The sequence below is a fragment of the Vigna umbellata genome, chromosome 3 (assembly GCF_029865625.1).
Source record: "Vigna umbellata cultivar VRB3 chromosome 3, Vumbellata_1.0, whole genome shotgun sequence".
Taxonomy (NCBI): Eukaryota; Viridiplantae; Streptophyta; class Magnoliopsida; order Fabales; family Fabaceae; genus Vigna; species Vigna umbellata.
The window spans coordinates 2,711,409-2,737,137 of record NC_142167.1 but is presented as its reverse complement, the minus strand read 5'-3'; the positions used below and the strand labels follow the sequence as shown (position 1 = coordinate 2,737,137).

General features: G+C 30.3%; 1 protein-coding gene across 1 annotated transcript; it reads left to right on the top strand.

The window, feature by feature from the left end:
* The first annotated feature begins 22,628 nt into the window (after positions 1-22,628).
* On the top strand, positions 22,629-23,792 carry LOC148201402 (protein CYSTEINE-RICH TRANSMEMBRANE MODULE 9-like). The gene is made up of 3 exons (XM_088110420.1): positions 22,629-22,789; positions 23,032-23,170; positions 23,533-23,792. The coding sequence occupies exons 1-3, from the start codon at positions 22,765-22,767 to the stop codon at positions 23,576-23,578; spliced, it is 210 nt and encodes a 69-aa protein (XP_087966546.1). The 5' UTR covers positions 22,629-22,764; the 3' UTR covers positions 23,579-23,792.
* The last annotated feature ends 1,937 nt before the right edge of the window (positions 23,793-25,729 follow it).

Below are 25,729 nucleotides of genomic sequence, written 5' to 3'. Positions count from 1 at the left end.
GGGTCTTACACCAAGCATTCATTCTACTTTCCGTAATCTATCTTGATAATAAGATCATTCGTCCAAACTCCATAGAGTCCACCCTCTACCGTGCTCGGTCTTCGACTAACATTCGATTTTATTGATGTTAAACTCATAAATAAGCTAAGTATTTATAGCGTTCGATTTCTTCATATGATTCCTTCAAGTACTATCAATTGATGTCTTACAGTGTTTGTCTCTATTGGTTTTGACCTAGAGTCTTAGTACTTGGCCTATGCTTTACGGTGTTCGGTCTAAACGTTCATGAGTCAGTTCATTAAATTGGATCACTTTGTAAATAACATTCGCTTCTATTAGTCCTTATGAAATATTATTGTAATCGGTCTCTTCCCAACCCCGATAGTAACTCCCTCTCTCGGTTTTGATCTATTCTGGAACTGGAAACCTCTCGGTCTCAGTCCAAGTGTTCGGTCTCGTTAGGGGTTGAAGATTTACGTTTGGTATTTTGTATCCTAAGGGATCTTCGTTCAAATTGAAGTTTGAAAATGAAAGATGATGGAATATGATGTAGATGAAACGAGTATGACTATGAATGAGTATTCCGGGGAGGAATATCTGATGAATGGATATTGGAATTTGGTAAAGTATGAATGTGGGCATGCTAAGCGGCGGTTCATCCTGATATTCCGTGATTACTCGTTCTCACGTAGAGAAGGGTAAGTCATGTGTGGGAATGACAAGATGTCCTAGTCCTTATGGTTAATTTGGACAGATAGGACTAACCTTGGGTGACAGCTGTTGAGGGTATCCCAGTTACTACATCACCCAGGTGCACGAACGTCGTAGCTACACAGAATTCATACAGTCCGGACAGTCAGAGTCTAGTATTAGGCATGAAAGAGTTAATGAATTATCTTGTGTGGTTGATTGTGTGAAATATATGCTGATACATGAATTAAATTACATAAGCTTACCCTATTTCCTGTCTTGTTTGTTTTGTACGTTCGGTTGTCTTTCTGTTGCAATGATCATCCATGTGGATGTGAGCAAAAGGAGACGAGCTGCTGGAAGAAGCGCTAGAAGAAAAAAATTTAGTTGAGGTAGAAGTTAAGACCGAACAGTAGAACCGTTCGGTCAGTATTTTAGTTTAGTTGTAAGATAATCGTTCGATCATCTTTTCCCTTTTCTTTTGTATGATCGTTTGGTATAGGCCTTTTGTAAACCGTTCGGTCGGGATTGCTTATTTTGTACAGTTTTAACTTTCTTCTCATTCTGTAAGGTCGTTCGGCCACAAACGTACGTTCTTTATTTTGTAAGACTGATCTGTAATATTATTAGATGTGATTATTCTATTATATAGTTTTATACTGTATTTTTGGGATCTTACAACATCCACCTCCAAGTGTTTATTATATCACATAGTTTATTCAGATAAAGTTGTTAATAAAATTAGTTGTGCCTGCACGGGAGTGTGGGTTTAGATATAACCAATATTTGAAAAAAAGTCAATTACTCTAATCGAATACATTAGCTTATTAAGTGTATTTCATGTATAAGTTACGTTAAGTTTAAATACTTGATGACTTCAGACACAAAAGTCTAAATACTAAGATAACTTGAGAAACAAGTATAAAATAATTTGAATTATAAATAAAATAAATATTTCCCTTTCCACTGATTTTTGGTATTTTTATTTCCTTAATGCATGTGTTTATTGTCGCTAAATAGTTTTGATATATTAGTTTTTCCATTGCAAACCCTAACCAGACTTAAAATCTGTGTCTTCATCAATTGAATTATTCCAGAGTCTGGATTATTTCAAATAGAAAACAAAAATAAACATTTAATTTATTTGGCGTATATTTCCGTAATATTTTTTTATTTATGGCCTATCTTTCGCTCCTTGTGAAAGGAATCTTTTTCTCTCTCCTCTTATTAAACATTTTTTTTCTCATCTTTGATACTCAGGTATGTATTAAATAAATAAATAAAATATAGTTATTACGAGGATCAAATGAACTTCATTACCTTTTTATCGTAGTATTTATATTTACTTTCTTCTGAAATAAAAAAATTAAGAAGATATTGAAGAAATATTTCACCAATGAAAATTTTATTCGAAATTGGAACAAAAACTTATCTTCCTAACCTTGAATCTGGACTGTCTAAAAGTTCCAACCAAACAAATTATAAACATTTTGACATTTTTTTTCTCTTAAATATTGTTGGTTCAAATTTGTGATACGTCTGCGTTATTAAATGCGACAAAATTTGAAAGTTTATTTTTCCATGAAAAGAAATAAAGAATGCATTGAACATGGACGAGATATTTTGATGGACGTCGAAAATGGGACAAAATTAAAAAATAAAAGTGATAATAGATGTTTTTGGTGTATGAAAAGGGGAAAAGAGGGCATGCATTAAGTACTAATAACTAATGTTGAACTTTTTTGTGAGGATATGAAATTTGTCATGTGGTCGACTTTATCTTTTTACTTTTTTGAATGCGTAGGTTTTCTTCCATTGAAATTTCCTTCAAAATCTAGCTCTAGTAAGGTCTAATGAATTCGAGATTACCATGCTTTGATTTATAATGCATTTTCTGAATCTAACACTTTGTCCACATGCACCTATTCATGGCAAGAATTTCGAAGTTGTGGATAGACATGGATGTGGTGACTCCATTATTGTTTAGCTAGCTTCCATACGTGGTTGCGTGTATTACGTTGTCACTTTTCCATGAAAGTTTCCTAACATCATATGCGGTCACCTTCACCGCCTATTATGTCTTTTTAACCCATTAATATTCGCTAAAATATGTACTCCATTCTTAGTTCTTCATTCAAAATTTTAGGGTTTCCATCTTTCAAAGTCGGTTGTTTCATTTGCATCTCCAAACATTTCATCTTACGTTTCTAATTTTCAAAAATAGTCTTAAGGTTACATTTTCTTTTATTAAATTTTAAAATTCGATCAATTTTTTTATCGAATTTTAAAATTTGATGAAATTTTTAAAAGATTTCATAAGATTTCAAAATTTAACAAGGAAAATAAAAAATCTTTCATCAAATTTTGAAATCCGATAAAGAAAAAATCTTTCATTAGATTTCAATATCCGGTGAAAAAAATGAAAAATCTTTCATCAGAAATTTGATGAAGAAAAAATCATTTATCAAAATTTGAAATTTGATGAAACACAAAAAGTGGAATGTATGATTTTTTGAATTACAAATGTGAGTTTGTGAATTTTAAAAAAATTTGGAGATACATAATGAAATGATTGGAGGTATATGATGAATCACAAGAAAAAAATTCTTGAAAGTAAGTTGAACTAACTAGAATATTAACATATACATGTGATGGTTGTGTTCACAGTTTGAACAAACTTAGTTGCTAAGGTTTAATAGCAAAGGAAAAGAAGAACACATACAACTTTTCTGTTCAAGAATGAAACAAATGAAAGAGAGATCATATACACTTTCAACAGTGTTAAATGAAAATATTATATAAATAATGCGTGTTTGTTTTATTAAAGGTATGGAACGTTTTTAGGAAGTGATTTATCTCATTAATGTCAAAGTTCATGTATTACCTTCTATAGGAAAGCACAACGCTGAGACTTGTTAATGCTTCAATGAAAATTTGGATCTTCTTAGTCAATTAACTTAATTATATTCTTAAATATTTAATTGTAAACCCAAAAACAAAAATGTTCAACGCATCACTTGAAAGGAAATTAGTTTATCTTAAATAAATTGATTATTTCAATCCATCTATATCAATATGATATTTTCTTTTGGTATAATCTTAATATGATATTTAAATACACTTTTCGGTCGCTTTAAGGCCGATCTCGTTTTTAATAAACTTGTGATTTTTTATTTATTTATACGCTCTTAATATTAAATAAAAATAAATTATTGAATTAAAACTAAATACATTTATACCTTAAAAAAGTAAAATAATTCTTAATAAATAGAAAGATTAGTAAGAAGTTGTGCGATAATTTATAATAGTTTGCTTTCTACAATTATGCACTTGATGCTACTTCATAAATACACAAAAAAAAAATACTAAAATTTGTAAAAAATGTTATAGTATTTTTTTATTTATTTTTTGTTTCAAAAGGTTCCATATGGTGATAAGTAAACAACATTTCACTATTTTCGAAATTTATTATAGAAATTAATAGAAAATGAAAGAGAATATAAACTTTTCTTTCTCATCGCTAGGTCAATATCATAAAAGAGACATGACGATGTAGTTTGTCTAAAATAATTTATCTTCATATGTTCTTATTATGATTATTATTTGTTATCATATGTAGCATAAGGGGTCAAAGAGGAGCTTCAATCGTACTCAATTTACTACACAATGATCTCAAACACAATAAAAGCATACGATGTTGTTGTAGATTTTATTTTTTGTGGCATGTTCTTTACATTAGACATTTTATAATTCTTTACATATCCAAACCTTTGGACATGCTAGCTTGCTTTAAGGAGACAAAAAAAATATTAACAATTAAATGAATATCTTCTGCAAGAAGCATCCCAGAATTTTATTCCCAGATCAATAGAAAAAAATTATTACAAAGGCAAATGAAATTAATGCCAATGCCAACTAAAGATTCCCGATCGAGGTGATTTAGTTTTACACGCAAATTTTAGTATGATTTGCATTAATTAAATCAAGTTTAGGATAAAATATGTTTTAACAGCCTCTTCACTTTTCTAGTTCAGATAGTTTTTAAAATTTTGAAGAGACTGCTATCATTAATTAAAAGTGACAAAACATGCATATGTAATCATTATTAAGTCCCGCATTACCTTCAAATAAAACCTAATTTTACATTATGAAACATGCATCATGTCATTATTAAATATAATTAAAGTGGATTTAATGATTTGAAAATTCATTAGAATATTTAAACCTAATAGCCTTATTTAAAAGTAAAAGTAAGCTGGAAAAGGCAGGCATGCCGTACAGACAGAGAAACAATGAGTTGTTCATATATGGCAAATTGGCCTTTCTTTTTTATAGTTCTCGATATTCCCTATTGCTGAACGCTGGATTAGAAAATGTGCACAAAACAGAGATAGGGACATGAATTTGGTTATATTATTATGAATAATGGAAATGAATGGGACGTGATGATGAAGTAACATGAATTATTACATCAAGATCTTGGTAGGAAAAAGAAATTATAATTGCATATGGAGGCCCATCTTTTCCATGTCTCAAAATGATAAAAATTATAACTTTTTCTTTTAATTTTTTTTTAATGTGTATGGCCATAGGTATTAATAAGACGGAAAGTAAGAGAACATTGAATTTAACCCAATTAATTAACCAAAGAATTTGAGGTTTAAACAAATGGCAACCTTATCAAGTTTCTTGAAAAAGTGAGATGAATTAGACAGAAAAAGAATCACTTGCAAGATGAGTAGATGAGAAGTAGCTGCTAGATTGATTCCACCTTGTCAACTCTCTTCACAAAATTTCTCTTTCATTGTAGTCACATTATTGCACTTATATACTGCCAACCACATTGACCCTACTTGATTTTAACCACCAAGGAAATGAATATGAAAAGGAAGGAAAAAGTAATCAAAAGTTGGGAAGAAAAAAGAGGAGTCACAAAACAACTACATCTTGATTAGTATGTGCTTGCCCTTCTTTAAGGGAAAATCGTTTGCATCTTGACTTGTGAAAATGGTTTCTTTAATATGGATCCTCTCTTTCTTTTTTTTTCTCCATTCAACCTAAAGTTTTTTATATTCTACATGTGATCTTCATACCCTTAAGAAAGAATCTCTCACTTTCTCTCTCCATGCCTTTGTTTTCTTTATTTGGGAATCTCATTTATCACCTCCACAATACAAGCATATAAAACTAATCTTTGAACATGTCAAGACTCTATCTCTCACTTTCTCTCTGTCAGTCAGTTTGTGTGTGAGGGAGAGAGAAGAAAAAACAAAGGTTGATAATTAATGAGGGAGGATCTTCTGCATGACAAAGTGGAACTGAAAGAACACTTTCTTTTTCTTTTGCTTTTGTATTGGGTTCTCCAACTTTTTCTCAATCTTTATGATATAAACCATTAAAAAAACTTATTAAACTTTCAATAAAATCTTTTTATCACATGATGATGAAGAATTGAATTACTCACTAACCGGTACATGTTTGTTATGACTCATAAAGTAAAAGTGGTATGTATCAAACTGGAGGAATGGTGTTTGATGAAATGCCTGTGTGAGTTGAGCTATCACTATATCTTGTATTGGAAACATACCTTACTTGTGCCCAGCATTCTTGAAAGACGCTGGCTTTATATCTATCTATGGCCACCAAAAAAATTTGACCGTTAGGTTGGAAAGAGTGAATTTCAGAGAAATTGCATGCACTCATCAGATGGGTCTTTGTGTGGACCCCTTTTAGCCAAAGTTGGAGTACTTATTCTTTTCCTATCTTTACTTACAATGTAGTACACAGTTGTTTAATAATCCTTTCTTTTAGACACTGCATGCTTGTTTCTAATTTCTGTCGAGTTCTGAATAGTAGTAGTAATTTGATAAAAAGACAAAAAAAACTTAACTCCTCAACCCCGTTAGAAATAGAATAACGATATTACGACATACTTTTTAAGGTTCATTTGACACCTAAATCATAAAAATATAAATTTATATATTTTAAAAAAAGTAAAAAAAATAATATTAAATAAATGTTAAAAATTTAAGTGTATAAAAGAATAATTTTCATAAGAATATATTTATTATATTAATTGGAAAATTATCAAACATGTGACATTTTATTCAATTAATATAATATGATCCTCCTGTTCTATCTCTGGCACTTCCCTTTTCAGAGCAGCATGTAAGTTCACTATCAGAATTCAATTCCCGTGAAATGAAAAACTACCAAAATTGAATAATGGGGATGTGTGAATGAAAGTGAAAGTGAGAGATTTTGGGAAATGAGACTTAGACATGGTCAATGTGAATACATTCATACATGTATATAAATAAATATAGTTGGCCAAATCTCTTCCCTGAAACTGAACACTACATTTCCCAACACATGATCTAATTTTCTTCTTGTATTTATTTATTTTTTTTGTCAGACTTCATAATTCCATGTGCATTAATGTGATTCTCCTTCACACCATAGGACAGGTCATTTCACATTTATATTTCCACTCTCACACATTGTATTCAAGAAAATGTCCTTTTTCTAGAGGAACCACATTTGGTGGTGAGTGTTATGAGTTTGCAGTTGCAATTAGGGGAAAGAGGGATTGCTGTTTTTTTTATAACGAGAAATATTATCACGATACACTTTTACGTTTATTTAACACAAAGTATAAGATAAAATAGTTTAAAATATAAATTTTTGTATTTTTTAAAAAAATAAATGTAAAAAATTTAAATGTGTGAAATAATATTTTACATTTTCTTAAACCATGTCTATGAGTGAGATTCTCTACATTTATTGTCTTAAATTGCTTTTAGGTTTATTGGGAAAACTCACCCTTCAATAACACTGATAATTGCAAAGGGAGACTCTTGCATAACTCAAAAATGATTTGGATAGGTGAAGAGGATATCAATGGTGCAACCATGTGAGAAGAAATAAAAGTTTCAACCAACATATTGGTGTTAGCATGGTAGGTAAGACTTGATCAGACATTTGATATACAAAGTTGAATTTAGATTTGTCAGGCAAGTTCTAGTGCAAATTTAATTGATTAATTAGCTACAATAACTAGAATTCAAATTTAGGTGAGGTTGTCAATGTTTTAATTAATATTATTTATTGATTCAAAAACTGCAGTTTTATTTTTACAATTTTTAAACATATTAAAATTTACAGAAAAATGTCAAAATTAACATTCAATTTTAATTTAAATACATTTTTAGTTCCATCTTCAAAAAGTGTTAACATAAAAAAATAAACCATATCCGTAATTGGCTTAAGCAAAACAAGTTTATGGGTTTTATCATTTTCTCAATCTTTCTTGATATGCTTAGATTTGAAAGTAGAACAATGGCATCGTAATACACTTTTAAATTCATTTGACATAGAATACAAGAATAAAATGGTCATAAAAGTGTAAACTTTTGTATTTTTTTGAGAAAGAAAAAAATAAAAAGTAAACAAGGTAGTGTCAAATGAATATAAAAGATTTAAGTGTGTCAAAGAATAATTTTTCTTGAAAGTATTTACGTTGAAAACTCTTTTTTACCTTGAACAAACATGTAATCACAACTTGCAGGCGAACACTTAATACATCTTCTATATTCATGAACATAGAAATGAGGTTGAAGACGAAAAAGAAATCGAATGTTTCTTGAAGTGTAACTTCCATGGTCATCAATCAATTAGAATCGATTCCACAAAGTTGATATCCATTTCACGAACACGTAACTAATTATGAAAGAAAATATATATATAATGTGTAATCAATTCTATGACTACGTTTAACTTTTTTTTTCTGCTGTAGGTGTTTTATTGTGTTCTACTATTTCAAATAATTTTATCAAAAAATATATTATTCATAAATACAATTTTATACTACAATTATCATTAAATAAAATTTGATAATTTTTATTTTTTATCTATTAAAATATTTTTTTTAATCTATTAAAATATTATTTTAATCTACCACATTAATCAAATCTCTCAAAAACTTCGACAAAGTTTACTTTCATATCTACTATCAATTACTTTCAAATCCTTTAACAAAATAACACACATTCATTTTTCTTCATATACTTCTAATAAAGCGTACAGACAGCATAAACTCTTCCAAATAAATCCTAAAGCAACTTCAATTTGTTTTGCATACAGAAAAAAATCAGGAAAATATAATATGAATTGCTACCGCAAATCTTTTATATTATAATTTAATATCAGGTTAGTATGTATTATAAATTTATTAATTTTGACAATAAATTTTAAAACTACATCAAACATGACTGCATTTGGTTGACATTTAAAATATCATAACCAGATTTTTTTTAAATAAATCTTCTCTTAAAATCCGTTGTATTTTTCTTTCTTATTGGGCCACAAAATACGAATTAGTGGTTTGGGGGTTTCTTTCTGCACGCCTATATTATGTTCCCGCACCTCATATTCTTTTAAATTTTAATTATACTTCTGTTGTTATTATAGTTTTAGATTATACAGTCCTTAAATATTTTAAATTGTATAATCTATAGTATAAAATTACATTTTGAACGGTATAATTTGTAATATAAATTATATTTTAAATTATATAATTTATAATATAAATTTGAAAATAAATTTAAAATACAAATTATATTTTGAGTTATAATTACATTTCAAATAATACAATTAATAATGAAAGTTTAAATGATAATTTATAATATGAATTACATATTTCAAATTATATAATGTAATTAAAAGTTTAACTTGAAAAAGGAAAAAACAACATAAGAAAAAAAAACATGGTTTATGACTTTCTGCTTAAAATATTAACGTGTGGCACACATGATTCTCATACACACATCTCATGCTTTCTTTTCTTCATCACCCTTAGGATTTTTGTTGTGCTCTTTGACATTCATCTATGCTCTTTACCTTCTTTGCTTTTCTCTTATTCATGCTCTCTCAACAATATTACCAAACATTTTTACAACAAAACACTTATCTCCATATATAAAGCGAGCATACTCATAAACATACTTAAAATTCATTTAAATAAGTCACAAACAAAAAAGAAGAAAAACAATTTAAATATACAAATAAATGCTCAAAGGTAGCGTTTAGTGCCTGTATTAGCACCCAACGCTATTCTTCTCGCAAAAAGTCACATTCAACTACACCCTTCTTTCGCTTAACATCCTGAAATTAAATTACTTCCAAACTTGTAGTATAAGATTGCGCTCAACGGTGCCCTACTACCGCCCAAACCCAAACAACAATCAAACCCAATTCAATAATTAAACCTTAGAATTCAATTTAGGCATACATACCAATCAGATTCAATCATCACGCAAAAACATTAGATTTATAAAACTCACACACACTAAAGCAACTAGCTTCCCTTACCTTGAAAAGTCTGATTATCAACTTAACAAGCTAAACTTTGTTCTAACGCATAAAGTTTCTCCTTTCTACACCTAGAGACAACACCCAAACAATCTAACCATGCTAATAAAGACATTGATCAGTAGAGATTCAAGAAACACAACACAAAGACACTTGCGAGTAGGAAAACCCTAAATGCATCTAGATAACAGAGAAGACAAGGAAAAATGGTAAAAAACTAACTTACCCCAAATAAGAAATCGATTGCTTGATCTTGAAGAGCTCACTAAAAGGAGAAATCATATTGTCTTTGTGTTAAGACAAGATCGTCTAAAGATAATAGACTATCTAGCATCTTAGAGTTTTAATGTTTAACAATCAACATTCGACGAAATATCGTTTAAACACATATAACGTTTGGACAATGTGCACATCAAAATATTATTGCTAGACACTTATAAAACAAATCATGACATGATAAGTGTAAAAGAATAAACAAAATTTTTCAAAAAGCATGTCTAGTGAAAGTGATAGATTTATTCCAACCCGTAGTGGATCATGAAGCAGCGGATTGGATTGAAGGTTGCTCGGTGATGTCCAAGCAGCAACGAAAGTAGATGAAATCAGTGGATTGTTTGGTGGAGAAGGAGTTATCGGTGGGGTGGTAACTAGCTCAAACGACCTTCCATCCCTGGAAGGTAGCTAGAGGATTGAAAGAGGAAGCTCAAGAGAAGACTTTCGGGCATAGTATAGCTGGCAAAGAATGCAACAAATTTTATTCTATCCAAAAGTGCCCAATACAATGTAGCGCGGGTGAATTTATAGAAGATTCACACCCCCCTTGATCGAAGAAGATTACAAAGCTTGATCATCAGCGCACTATATGGATCTCCTGCCACGTTGATGGGTGTAAAGCAGGTGCTGAAAGCTTCATGTGCATATGAAACACATGTTGGACAACTTGGATCAAGATGCCCATGTTGAGCGCCCTGGGGTATGCGGTCAACGCTACCCTGCTTGGGCTTCCTTGGTCTTTGAAGCTTTCTACCCTTCTCCTTGTTTTGATATGGCTGTGATGAGCTTGCTGGATACTCCTAGAGGTACCATATGAAGTGGATAAACACAACTTGGGCTTCTTGAGATATATCTTCACAACTTAGTTGGATCCTCTTAGTTATTTCGCGGTTAATGGGTCCTTGACTAATTGATGGGCTTGGGCCCAAGTCATCAGAGAGAAACCTTAAACAATTTTTCTTATCAATGGTTAGTACTTGAAAAAGCTCAAAATTGCACTAAACGTTTATTGTACAAAGCGTGTTTCAGCACTATATCAACTTATAAATCATCAAATGCATGTACGTATTTTACCTTGTCTGCTCTACTTTTTCCCTCTTTATTTGTGTAGATATTGACAACACTAAGATATACTAAAAAAGCACTATATGAGGATCAGAAATATGTTGTGAGAGAGGAAGACCTTCCTACCTTAGTCGTACAAGCTCTAACTGTGAAATCAATGCTACTCTTCCCAGGACGCAGAAAAATACTCATCTTCGTACAAGAAGCCACCGAATTAGGAGTGGTTAAACTCGAACTAGTCAAGAATGACTAGGGGACAAAGAGTGGTGAGAATATTTGGTGTATACCAAAAGTGGTTTACACTCGGTTGTAATATCTTGGATAAGATTAGTGAAACTTTCTCTAAGAGTTTTTGAGGGAGATTGGACATAGTTCAAGATTGAGTGAACCAATATTAAATACTTGTGTTAGTGCTTTATTTACTTAAAACGTTTGCTTAAAAATACAAACGTCCAACAACTATTGCAATCATCTAAACCCTGTAATAGTAATTAAGCATTTGTTTGCAAATAAAAATTATAAACACTATTTAACCCTCTCTCTTCCTAGTGTTTCACTATAATTTCAATCTGGATTTTAAAAAGATGAACGAATCCTAACAAATTTACGGGAGAGAAGAAAAGTTTTTAGAGATAATGTGTTTTTAAATAATAAAACTTATTTATTTACAAAAATTATATTTATACTTAAATTTTTTAATATTAAAATAATTTAATTTTACCATTTTAAATACATTATTAATTTTAAAATATTCAATTTAAAAATATAAATTTATAAACAATAAAAAATTTATTAAAAATTTGAATTGAAAGTATCTAAATCTATCATGAACTTAAAACATAATTAAATTTTGGCTTAATACCCTATTTTGTTCCCAGTTTCGTTCGAAAATGTCAAATTAGTCCATCCTTTAAAACGTGCGTCAATTACGTCCTTACTTAATAAAATTTATATCAATGAAATCCCTTCCGTTAAATCCGTACAAACGACATTAATTATTTTTCTCTCTCTTCTATTAACGCCGTTTGTACGGATTTAACGGAAGAGATTTCATTGATATAAATTTTATTAACTAAGGACATAATTGACTCACGTTTTAAAGGATATAGACTAATTTGACATTGTCGAGCGAAACTGAGGACAAAATAGGGTATTAAACCTTAAATTTTTTTTTTCATATAAAGTAAAGGCCAATGAATGTCACTTTGTTAAAATTGTAGAAGCTAAGTATTATTTTAAGGTTAAAAGTATTGCAAATATCAATCGTTGAAACATATAAATATAATTATTATTAAAGTATTTTGTTATAACCATTGTTGTGAAGGTTATAAAATTGAATAACATTTAATTCTCTTATCTGGATTACTTTTTTCAATTATATGACAACTAAACTTCTAGATTCAGAAGTCACAATGATTTAGGTTTATTTCGCAATCATTCCGACAACTCAACCAAAATGCATTCTAACACTATTTAAGCACTCAAATATTGACTACTTTATTATTATAATAATAATAAATGCTAAAAAGGAACAAGTCAAAGGAGTTGGTTTATGTTGGACAAAAAAATAAAAAATGAAAAGGTTTGATTCAATTCCTTTTCAATGTACGAGTTAAATATATTTGATATACAGAATTGTATAGCCTCCTTCCCTAACTGGTAAGGCTTATCTGGGCCAAAACCACTTCTAGGCTTGTCTGCATGGAACATTGCATTTGACCATTAACTTTAAAGATATGTGATTTTTTTTTTTAATTTATCTTGTGAAATAAACACATATGTATATCCTTGAAAGAATCTATTTATATATTTAAACATTCTTTTAAGCTTCAGTCATTTAAATTACTAATGAAACTAATTTTTAGTTTAGGACATTTACTTACATTTGGATAGGAATTTTACATTTATTATGTTATTTAAATTGATTGAATTTTAATTTATTTGTCTCGATAGAACATTTTAATTATTAGTAAATTCAAAAATTATGTTAATATGAAATAATTATTAATCATTTTTAATTGATTTTTTACATCATTTTTTAGTCAAATTTGTCACTATTTTTGTAATTGACATCAATCAACATTGGTGTTTGTCAGACCTCATTTAAAACGCACTCAAAAACCCCTCTGAACGGACGCCAGGTGTCAAGCAACGAGGATTAGAAATCAGATAGTGGGATGCAGGTGCCAGCAGAAGAGCGGACGCTCGTTTGACGTAGGAAGAAAAATGATTTTTCTGAAACCTCCTTCCCACTCTCTTCTGCATGCAACCTTCTTCCCAAAACTCTGAACTTCTCATTCTCCTCCTTCTCACTAGAAACTCTTTCTTCTCTCTAAGAAATCTCACCATTTCTCTACTCCGATCTACGTTCAGGCACCGTAGAAACGTTCCCGGCGTCCTAAGCTTCATTCTGAACCGAACAGTTTCGGTTTCTGATCTGGTAAGTCTTTTATCCTTTAGTCGTTTGTCTTCTGGCTCATGCAAACCAACTCCTGGTTGCATGAGTTCGTAGTACTCTTTTGAAACAATTTGTTTGTTGTTTGTTTTGCTTTGAAGAGTTGATTGAACGTTGAGGGTAGGAGAATCTTAGTCAGGCAAACCGCAATCCTATATCTTGAACGATCGTTCACGCTAGAGGTAAGGGAAGCTTATTTAATTTAATTTGTATTCTGTTGTAATGTATGGACATTCGTTAGTTGACTGAATGAATTGGATGCATGATGATTGAGATGATTGTAGTACATGAACGTTCGTTTATTCAATAAGCGCAAATGAAATATGACTGAGTTATGTTATGATGTATGAAATATACGAAATCTCTGTTTGGATGGTATGAAATATAATGTATAAAGTTGTGGAATTATATGAAATAAATGAGTTGGAATATAAATGATCCTGATATGATTTCCCCTAAGAAAGTGTACGTTCGTTATTGAACGGTCCTTAACCATTCGGTTTTATAGTGAATTTGGTTAGTAGTGGATTCTTTCATTTGGGAAGAATCCTAGTTGAGGACGAGCGTCTACACTTCGAATTTCTGTGCTTGAGCGTTCGGCCGAGCATAGTTCTGTCTTGATATCCTGTCATGAAATATTTTAGTTATTCTTAAACACTACTTAAATAGTATCTTGGCATAATTATCCAGCTTCTTTTATATCCGTTAGTAGCACCTGGTCTTATACCAAGTGTTCGTCCTAAGCACGTGTTTGGTCTTACACCTGGCACTCGCCCTATCTCCTTAAGCTAAATTTCCTTATATGAGCGCTCGTTCAAGCCCTCTAGAGTTCGCTCACTATAGTGTTCAGTCTTTAACTGGAAATTGTATTTCTTGATACTACATCTAAATAATCTAAGTGTCCATAAGCGTTCGGTTTCTTCATGGTAACTCTTGTACGTATTATTCTTTGAATATCTTGTAGTGTCTGTGTCCATTGGTTCCGGCCTAGTGCCTTAGTGCGGAGTATGGTCTTTTTGATGTTCAGTTGGAGTTCGTAAGAGTCAATTCATCTAATTGGCTCATTTCGTAATTTACGTTCGTTCTACTCATTTCTCATGATGTGTGATTGTACTCGGTTTCTTTCTCAAACCGATAGTAAACTTCTTGTTCTAAATCCATTCTGGAATTGAAGATCTCCCGATCTTGTTCTATGTCTTCGGCCCAGTTTTTAAGTTCGGGTTGAACGTTCGTTATTTGCAATTCTCATGAATCTTTGTACGAGGTGATTCACTGAAATATGTATTAGTGTCAGATGAAGAAAATGTGATATGGAAATGTTGTGGATTATGGAGGAGCGTTCCAGGGAGGAACGACTCATTTATGAATACTGGATTTGGTAAAGTATGACTGTGGGCATGCTAAGCTGGTCGTTCATCCTGATGTTCCGTGAGTACTCGTCTTCACGTAGAGGAGGGTAGATCATGTGTGGGAACGGCAGGAGGTCCTAGTCCTTAGGGGTACTTTGGACAGATAGGGCTAACCTCGGGTGGCAGCTGTTGAGTGTATCCCAGTTACTACATCACCCGGGTGCACGAACGCCTGTAGCTACACAGATTTCATACAGTCCGGACGGTCAATCTAGTGATAGGCTTCGTAGTGATACATGTGTTGAAACGCTCTTGTGTGTTGGATTGTTAAACATATATGTTGATGCATGAATTAAATTACATAAGCTTACCCAGTGTTTTCCCTGTGTTGTCACGTCTTGTCGTTGCAATGATCATCCGTGTGGATGTGAGCAGAAGGAGACGCGCTGCTAGAAGAGGCGCTGGAAGAAGAAAACTTGGTCGAAGTGGAAGTAAAGGCCGAACCGTAGGATGTTCGGTTAGTAGATAGTAGTTTATTATGAGGTGATCGTTCGGTCACCTCCTCTCTTTTGTTGTTATTTGACCGTTCGGTATTTGGCTTTTGTAAACCGTTCGGTCATGTTTTCTCTTATCTTGTACAGTTTAGTTGGAAAACTTATGTAAGGTCGTTCGGCCGTAAACGTACGTTGTTAGTGTAAGACTGAACTAATATATTATTAAATGTAATTAATTCTATGATATGGTTTATTACTGTATTTTTGGGATGTTACAGTGTTCTGACAACAATTATTTCGATTAATATTTATCAGAGTTATGCTCTGGACATAGTTGATTTGAGTTTTTTTTTTTTCATTTTCCAATTGACCATTATCAAAAATAAGTCAAATACATTGAATTATTTATCAACAATTTCTTTATAATTTTTAGTAAAGTTGCATGGTGTTCAGACAAGCGTATATCTTTAACTTCATGCACAACTATCAAAATCTTTTAAAAAACATAGTTTTTAAAAGTTGTACTTCTTTTGTTAGTTTAGATTTAATAATAAGCCATATAATTGAGCATGAAAAGAAGGGTTTATGTTGTATATTTCTATATTAGTTTGTTTATAAAAGTATACTACATATAATTTTTTTATTAATTGAGTAAGTCTCATTAGAAAAAATAACACTTACAAATATATTGCATAACAATATTATTTGCAATTCAGTTACTTCTAACTAGACAATCCGTATATTATTTGATTACTCACTCATTCCTAGCTAACAATCCACAATATAGTTTGGAATCTTGGCTAAAAAGAGTTTTACAGAGGATGATTTAACAAATCACATAATTATACATGATTTATACTTTTTTTAGTTTTTTAAGAACACAGATAATGTTTTCCGAAGCTTATGACACAAAAAGCTTTGAGCTAGTTGCAACATGTTCATTCTCTACTTCGATTTTGACACCCACGCGACATAGAATATTATGCATCCCAAAACTTCTTCTTTGATTTAACTCAACAAAAGTTTCTCATTAATTTAAAAAAGCCCTCTTTTGCTCTACAAAGCCAGTTGCCTCTAAGTGAAAATTTGTCTCACTTCTCCCCCTTTGATGCTTATCTACTTCCTTTCTTTATTCTTCTTTATCATTTTTCTTTAACTTATGTTATTTACCTCTTTAAACTTCCATTGTATACATGGTATAAAATAGGGGTTATTGCAACTGTTCATTTTAAACCTCCATATTATATTTTGTGGTGGCAAGATTTATGGAGTTTCTAGAAATTGCCACTTAATAATGACAGTTAAAAATAAAACCAAATATAAAAATAAATGTTGCTACTTACACACTTGTTTTGTAGTGTTGGATCTTCATCTTTAAGTTAATGTCTATCAACACAAAGATGTAGAGATTCATTAATTGCTTTCCATGTCGCATTAAAATTTCATATATTTTTCAAGTTACATTCTAGTAGCTATCATGCCTTATCAAACCTAGATTGTAGTGCTTTTACCCAAAGTGTAAAATAAAATATCGTACACGACACATAACCTTTGCATGGTTGATAGTGAAGTGTTTCAAGATGTGTGTTGGCGTAGAGTAACTTCAGCATGTCTTTCAGGAGATATTTGGTGTAGACAAGAACTTTAACTAATATTCTTAATAACAAACATTCCCTACAACACAAAATACAATTATAAAGAATTTTGGGAATACCATGCTAACTTAATGTTATATATGTATCTTATGTATAGTATGATTAAGACTTCACTTTTCACATAAAAAAGCATAATGTGATATAGCATTTGTGAGATGGTGCACTTTCGTCTTACATTATTTGTTTGACTTTCATCTTACAATGAAGCATGCCAATGATTACACTTTATTGTTAAACAACACTTAATCAAAAGTATTACAGGTATGTTAGACATTACTCTAATAATGTCCCCTTTTTTATGGTGCTTAAAATAATAAAATGGAATCGTGAAGAATTTTACAAAATGCTTATAACATATCAAGTTTTCCTAAACTGTTTTGAAAATCATGCAAGCTTAAAATTTTTAATGCAAGAGGATAATTTGATGGGATTTCAAACTTAGCATTGAAAAAGAATTTCATTATGTTCAATTATATCATGAAGATATAATGATATAAAGATTCACACATGATGGAGGACCATTTAAGAAAGCACACATTAAGCATTTAGCATGGTTCATGACTAGGAGGTTAAGGAAGAAAAACATATGAAAAGACTCTCCTCCTTTGGAGAGTAGACTACTAGATTCTCCCATACTTTTTAGTCTTGTAGATAAAATGTATATTCACTTGTACTTTTTTTTACAAATAGATGCATAGGCCAAGTAGTTTTCTTTTTATTTTATAGAGACACATGTGAGCCTTAATTAGATCTCCCTTTGGACCTCATTTGGAAGTCACGTAGAAATAATATTGAATAATAAATAATTTTATAAAATGAATTAAAAAACTTAATAGGATTAAGAAATGAAAAAAATTATAAATTGACACATGTTATATTTTTAACACTGTTATAAAATACTAAAAGAAATAACTTAATTAAATTAACTTTTTAAAATTTGTGATGTAATTAAAACAAAAATAAAAATAGAACCTGAAGAAGTAATTATTAAATCTAAATTAAAACATAACTAAATCACTTAAAAAATAAAGAAATCAATATTAACTTAAATCATAGCACTAATATTAACATTTATTCAAAAGGAGAGGAAATAACTTGGATAGAAATAAGTAAGTCCCTTTCAAGAATATTTTATATTAAAAGTATTAATATATGATAGATTCATCAAAACATTTACAAGATCTATTTTTGCTACTATAAGTGTAACATCCCAAAAATACAACAACATATTATATAGTAGAATGATTACAATTAATAATAAATCAAATCAGTTTTAACATTTAAAAGGACGTACGGTTTTGGCCGAACGACCTTACATATAATTACAATCTTAATTGTACAAGATAAAAGAAATTTGACCGAACAGTTTACAAAACCAACACCGAACGGTCATACAAAAGAAAGGAAAAGGTGATCTAACGACCACCTTACCAAATAACCAAAATATTAGCCGAACGTCCTACTGTTCGGTTTTCACCTCTACGTCTACCAAGTTATCTTCTTCCAGCGCCTCTTCCAGTAGCGCTTCTCCTTCTGCTCACATCCACACGGATGATCATTGCAATGACAAGGACGGACGTACAACAAGACAACACAAGAAAAATACAGGGTAAGCTTATGTAATTTAATTCATGCATCAACATATAAGTTAAACAATCCAACACACAAGAGCATTTCGACACATATATCATTATGAAGAATATCATTAGACTGACCGTCCGGACTGTATGAATCTGTGTAGCTACAGGCGTTCGTGCACCCGGGTGATGTAGTAACTAGGATACACTCAACAGTTGCCACCCGAGGTTAGCCCTATCTTTCCAAAGTACCCCTAAGGACTAGGACCTCTTGTCGTTCCCACACATGACCTACCCTCTTCTACGTGAAGACGAGTACTCACGAAACATCAGGATGAACAGCCAGCTTAGCATACCCATAGTCATACTTTACCAATTTCAAATAATCATACATGAGTCGTTCCTCCCTGGAACGCTCGTCTATAAACCACAACATTTCCATATCACATTTTCTTCCTCTTTCACTAATACATATCTCATTTAATCACCTCGTACAAAGATTTATGAGGATTAAAAATAATGATCGTTCAACCCGAACTTAAAACTGGGCCGAACACATAGAGCGAGACCGAGAGATCTTCAAATTTGATAATGAATTAAGGTCAAGAGTTGACATCGGGTTTTAAGAAAGATAGCGAGCACAAGAATATATTCCAAGAAACAAATGGAACAAACGTTGATTTAAATGCTGAACCAATTAAATGAACCGACTCTTGAGAACTTTATATCAACATTCAAAAGACTAGACCACGAACGAATACTCCAGAGTGAAACCCATGACTAAGAATATTTCAAAGGCACGCAAAATAATACTCAGAATTGTCTCATATGGAGAAACCGAACTCTTATAAATACTTAGTTTAGTTGAGTATAGTATCAAGAATCCAAGTGACAGTCAAAGACTATACACTATGGTGAGCGAACCCTAGAGGGCTCGAACGAACGCTCATATAAGGAAATTTAGCTTAAAGAGATGGAGCGAGTGCTTGGTGTAAGACCGAACACTACTCAGTAAGAGTGTCTGGTGTAAGACCAAGCACCAATAATTTAACATAAAAGGCTTGGATAAATATAGTACAATAATATTTAAGTAGTATTTACGAACAATAAAATATACAATTACGTATATACTTAGATTTATAATCGAACAGTAATACTCAACTGTGCTTGGCCGAATGCTCAGATGCAACTACGCTTGGCCGAACGCTCAAGCACAGCATTATTACAAGAAGGCGCTCGTCCTCAACTAGAATTCTTTCCAAATGAAAGAATTCAATGTCAAACCAGTTTACTAGAAACACCGAACGGTCAAGGACCGTTCAATGACGAACGTACAGTATCATGGGGAATTTCATATTCAGAATTCAATTACATTCAAACTCATTTCTTAACTTATAACTTCATAACTTCATAACTTTATAAAATTCATATCAACATAAATTTGCATACTTCGTACAACCCATATCATATTAATAAATTATATTCCACATAACAATCATCTCAACATTTATACTTCATATACATTCTATCACTCAGCAGCATGCAATAATTATCAACGAACATGCAAACAAAATACAATTAAATTAGATAAGCTTCCCTTACCTCTTAAAGATGGTCGAACGTTCTCAGATATGGGCTAGGGTTCTCCTTCTAACAGAGGTCTCAACGTTCTACAACACGTTCTACAAACTATAATCCACATAGACCAAACAATTACTCAGAATGATAGATTCAACTCATGCAACCAAGAATCTGGGTTTGCATGTTACGGAAAAAGGCACGAATGGAGAAAGGATGAACTTACCAGTTCAGAATCTTAAACGGATCGGTTGAAACGATCGTCCTCTACGTCGGAAGTGTAGAACTGGTGCCTGAAGGATGATCGGAGCAAAGAAAGAGTGAGTTTTGGTAGAGAGAAGGGAGAGTTGTTTAGAGAGAAGAAGGAGAAATGAAGATCAGAGTTTTTGGAAGAAGAAGGGTGCATGCAGAGTGAGTGAAACGGGAGTTTCAAAAAGTTAGATTTTGCTTTTCTTGTTCAAACGAACGTCCGCTCACTCGCTGACACTTGTCTTCCACTATCTGATTTTCGAATACTCGTTGCCTGACACCTGGCATCCGCGCAGAGGGATTTGGACGCGTTTTAAATGAGCTGACTGATGGATTTGGATGCGTATTTACGAGGAGGTCTGACAATAAGTCTTTATTATTCTTTATTAAAAAATAAGTTATTGAAAACCAAAGATGAAGTTACAACTGAGATGTTAATTTTAATCACCCTAACAACTTTTATAAAGAAAGAAAAAACTATTTAAAATAATTAACAATATTAAAGAATAGTATTTTTTGTGAAGACCGAAGTTTTAAAAAATTATTTTTGTGAAACAAAGAAAAACTATTGAAAAAAAAGGAACCAACTAGAGGTAAAAAGAAATTTGAAGACATGATTGTAACTTTAACTAGCGCAGACGGAAGGACAAAAATACGATGTGCCTATAGAACCAGATATGACCTGCTTTCAAAGGGCTGCTACAACTTTTCTATTTGTATACTAATATCACATCAAGTTTTTTCTTCCTATATTTTATTTAATTAAATTTTTAGTGTATATTTTATATAATTTGCATGTTAAATATAATTTTAATAAAACTATTATTATAATAGAAAAATAAGTTAAGTATTGAAAAACCGTAATGTATTTTATTGTTTTTCTTATTTTAATAAAAAATATTTGAAAAACATACTAAATATAATTTTTTATTGATTAAATACATAAACTATTTATATTATATGCAAGTCCCGTCTTATTTTATAAATATAAATATATAATAATGAAATATAATTAAATTATATATATATATATATTAGCTGTTAATTAACTTTAAACATATAGTAATATATTTAAATAAGTGATTTTACTCAGTTTTGTACATTTTTTTATCTTAAATTCAAAATTCAAATAAAAATATGATGTATAAAAAAATAAATTATAAAATATAATTTTGATCAATCTGTAAGTTTTTACATAACTTTTCTTTTATCATTATTGAGTTAAGTTTTGAGTTCATTATTTAAATAAGAAAATTTGACTGTCTTATTATGGACAAACGTCACTGGTAAAAAAAAATATCAATGATTTTTATTTATTTTTTCTGAAAATCCTTATAATTAAACGTTTTCTTACATATTAGATGTTATATTAAATATATTATTTATTGAAAAATTTTAAGTATAATAAATCAACTTTCTTAGTAAATGAATATTTTTCTATAAATTCAAATGATGATTTAATGTATAGTTATAGGCAAAATAAGTTCTAAATATTATACTGTTTTCATTTACAAGTAGAAAGCATATTTTGTCTAAGGTATAAGAAATTTTAACTATTTTAATTCATTAATGATATTTTTAAGCTATGTTGCACAATTATTACCTGTAATCTTTGTTTTATAAGAAGAATATTTATAAAAAAAAATATTAAGTAAAGTTTAATATCAATTTGCTGTAAAGTTTTTGTGCACAGAAATGAGTATTATTATTTTTACTCATAATGGATGCAAAAGTATATTTATTAAAAAAATGGAAACTATTTAATAAGTTGTATATTTATTATTTTTCTTAAAGTGTGTGTAAAGCATATTAAATAAAATTTATTAAGGTGTGAAAGCATGTTAATTCCATTTCTTGTCGTCGTCTCTCGCTGGCAACTAAAACACGCTTTTCTTTATGTGTGAAGAATCTATTTATAAACACATAATCTCCAAATCCTTCTCGCAGTCACCATTCTCTCTTTCCGACTCAAAAAAGAAAGTCAAGATCAACTTCATCTAAGTTCCAACCATGAGTAACCAACAACAAACTCCTGGTACGTGTTTCATATGTCTTTGTTTTTGTTAACGTTAATATTGTTTTTCCAATATTAGCCAAAAAAAATTATCTCCCTTATTTTTTTTGTCAAAAATGATTTATGAATGGGTCGATCATCATATTTGTGTGTCTGATTAAAAGTCCATGCTTTATATCAAAATAAAAAAGATTTATTTATATATAAAAGATTTTTTTTTCTTAAATTATATGTTATTAATTATATTTTCTTGATGGTATCAGTGACTGCATACCCTGTGGATCAGAGCAACCTAGCAGCTCCACCACCACCAGTGGGTTATCCTACCAAAGATGATGATTCTGTTCAACAAACTGTTCCAGTCAAAACCACTACCAGGGGTGATGGTTTCTGGAAAGGATGGTGAGTTAATATTTATACCTAAAATTATATTTTATTTTATTTATCAGGGTATTGCTCACAGGAAATATATTAAGGATATAAAGGAAAAAGTTTATAAATTAAAAGTTTGTGTTAATTAAGCTTATTATATTAGAAATTTTATAGTTGTCAATGCATAACTTAACAATTGATCTCAGCAATTTAATTGTTGAGTCTTTAATAAGCAACTTTATTAAATTATAGTGGTTTGTTATGATGGTTATAAAAATTTAAAAAAAAAAACTAGTTAGAAAAGATCATAATTTCTTGACTAATATATGAGAGCACTTACTGTGTAAATGTGTTTTTGATTTCTCAAGTTATTTGCTTTCTTTTTCTTGCAGTTGTGCTGGATTGTGCTGTTGCTGTGCTTTGGATTGTTGCCTCTGATTGAATGTCACTTCTCTTCATGGATTTGAGATTGTGCTGTCTTTGTCTTTTGTTGTCTTTAGAAATTAATTATATATTTTTGTGTAATGGGGATATTTGTGTTATGGGTTAGCAAAATTGTATTTAAGTGAATGGAATTTGTATGTTGATGTTGTTGTTGTTATACTTTGGAAAGTAAGTTAATCAATAAGATGAATGATGAATTTCATTGGAAGGTTGTTGTACTTACCAAATTGAAAATTCAATGATGATAGATTGTTAATGGTTGATGTAGTTAGTTCATAAAATTTTATAACAGGAAATATACTTCATCTTTATTCATAGGAAAATTAACTTCACATATAATAAAAAATAATTAAAATGTATTAAATTTTGTTAACTTTTTAATGTTAATATTGAAATAGTCTTCTATAAAATAAGAATATATTGATGGTATGAATGTCAAAGTTTAGAGTTAGATATTAATATAAAAGTTTTTTAGTTTTTTTTTTCCTGAGATAATAGAAATATGGAGTGGATAAGTACTTGTTGACCTTTTAGCAAGTTTTGGATCATGACAAAGGTGGCAGTGGACCCCTCCAAAATTTATTTACTTACACCTTGACTTTTTTTTATTCATGAAAGGAGATGGGTTTCATTTATAAAGATGAAAAAGTGATATTAATTTAAAAATAATAAGAGTTAATAAAGATTTAGAAAATAATATGTAAAATGGTAGTTTAAAAATAGTAAAATTTAATTATTTTAATATTAAAAGATTTTAATATAAATATCTTTTAATGATTATTTTAAAATATATTATCAATTATTTTTTAGAATTCTTTATTTTTGTTAAGTTTTTCTTTTTTTTTCATCTTATTGAAGAATTGATATTATATGATTGATTTTTGTAGTGAGTTTTTCAATTTAGATCGATTAGTTTTTTTTGTCAGTTTCAGTCCTTTTTTTCTTATTCTTTTTCTATTATATATTATATGTGAGTCATTTTCTAATTGTATGTATCTTTTGAGTTATCTATTTAAGTTTATATTGATAATCACTATAATATTTCTATGTATAAATAGAATATCTTGCAAGTTGAGGATTTGATTAATTAGAATCATGTAAATTATTGGTAAGGTAAAAAAGAACTTATTGTCCTTATTTTAAGTTATAAATACTTTAATTTATGATTTTTATTATTTTAACACAAAATAATAAAGATATTGCATGAAAAGGAGTTGAAAAACGATTATATTATTGTTTTATCTAGAAAGAGAATATTTGTTTTGAAGAATATATTCTCTTTCTTACAATAAATGAAATAAAAAGTAGTTTTAAATCATAATTTTTTCATAAGAGCTCTACATTATATTTTTTATTATTAAAAAAATCATATTTACAGTATACTAATTATTTTTTGTTTCAGATGCGAGGACAAGGTCAATTGTTCGAGTTTTGTTGTATTATTCGAAATTCAATTGTTGCTAATGAGCGGTCTCTCATGCGTCCAAACTAATCAGATGATATATGTAGAAGATATTTCGATGTGAAAATCTGTTTAGCCTTGGACAGATAACAATTAATGCAATAATTAATGTATGTAACCTACCTTCTTAGGTCAAACCTTTATTTATAGATTTTATGGTAGACTTTTAATTACCGTTGGCCAAATTACAGTTCAATTGTAAGCAATTACACCTTAATTAAGTTGATCAATTTTAAATTTAATCTACTTAGATACCGCTAATTCCGATTGGTCCAATTCAAGGTTTGACGGTCTCTTTAATGTTTGGTTATCCAATTGGTGCATGACTGGCTAACCTTTTTGGTGATCCGTCGTTGGGTTTGCTTCCCAAGTTAGTGTTGAACCATTCGAGTGGGTGCATGGGCAGCCGACCTGTTTGGTGACTTATCAGATTCAATGGTTGGCTCTTCGAGCTAGTGTATGGGCAAGCCACATGTTTAGTGAACACAACCGGGCTCACTAGTTTGCTTATCGAGTTGGTGCTTGATCATCTGAACTAGTATATGGACGAATAGTCTTTCTGGTGACTCGCTGATTTATTCCTCAAACTAGGGATTGACTATCCGAACAATGATTTATTGTTTTGGTTGTGATTGAGTGGACGATCATATATAAAAAATTCAAAAGAAAAATATAATTTGGTT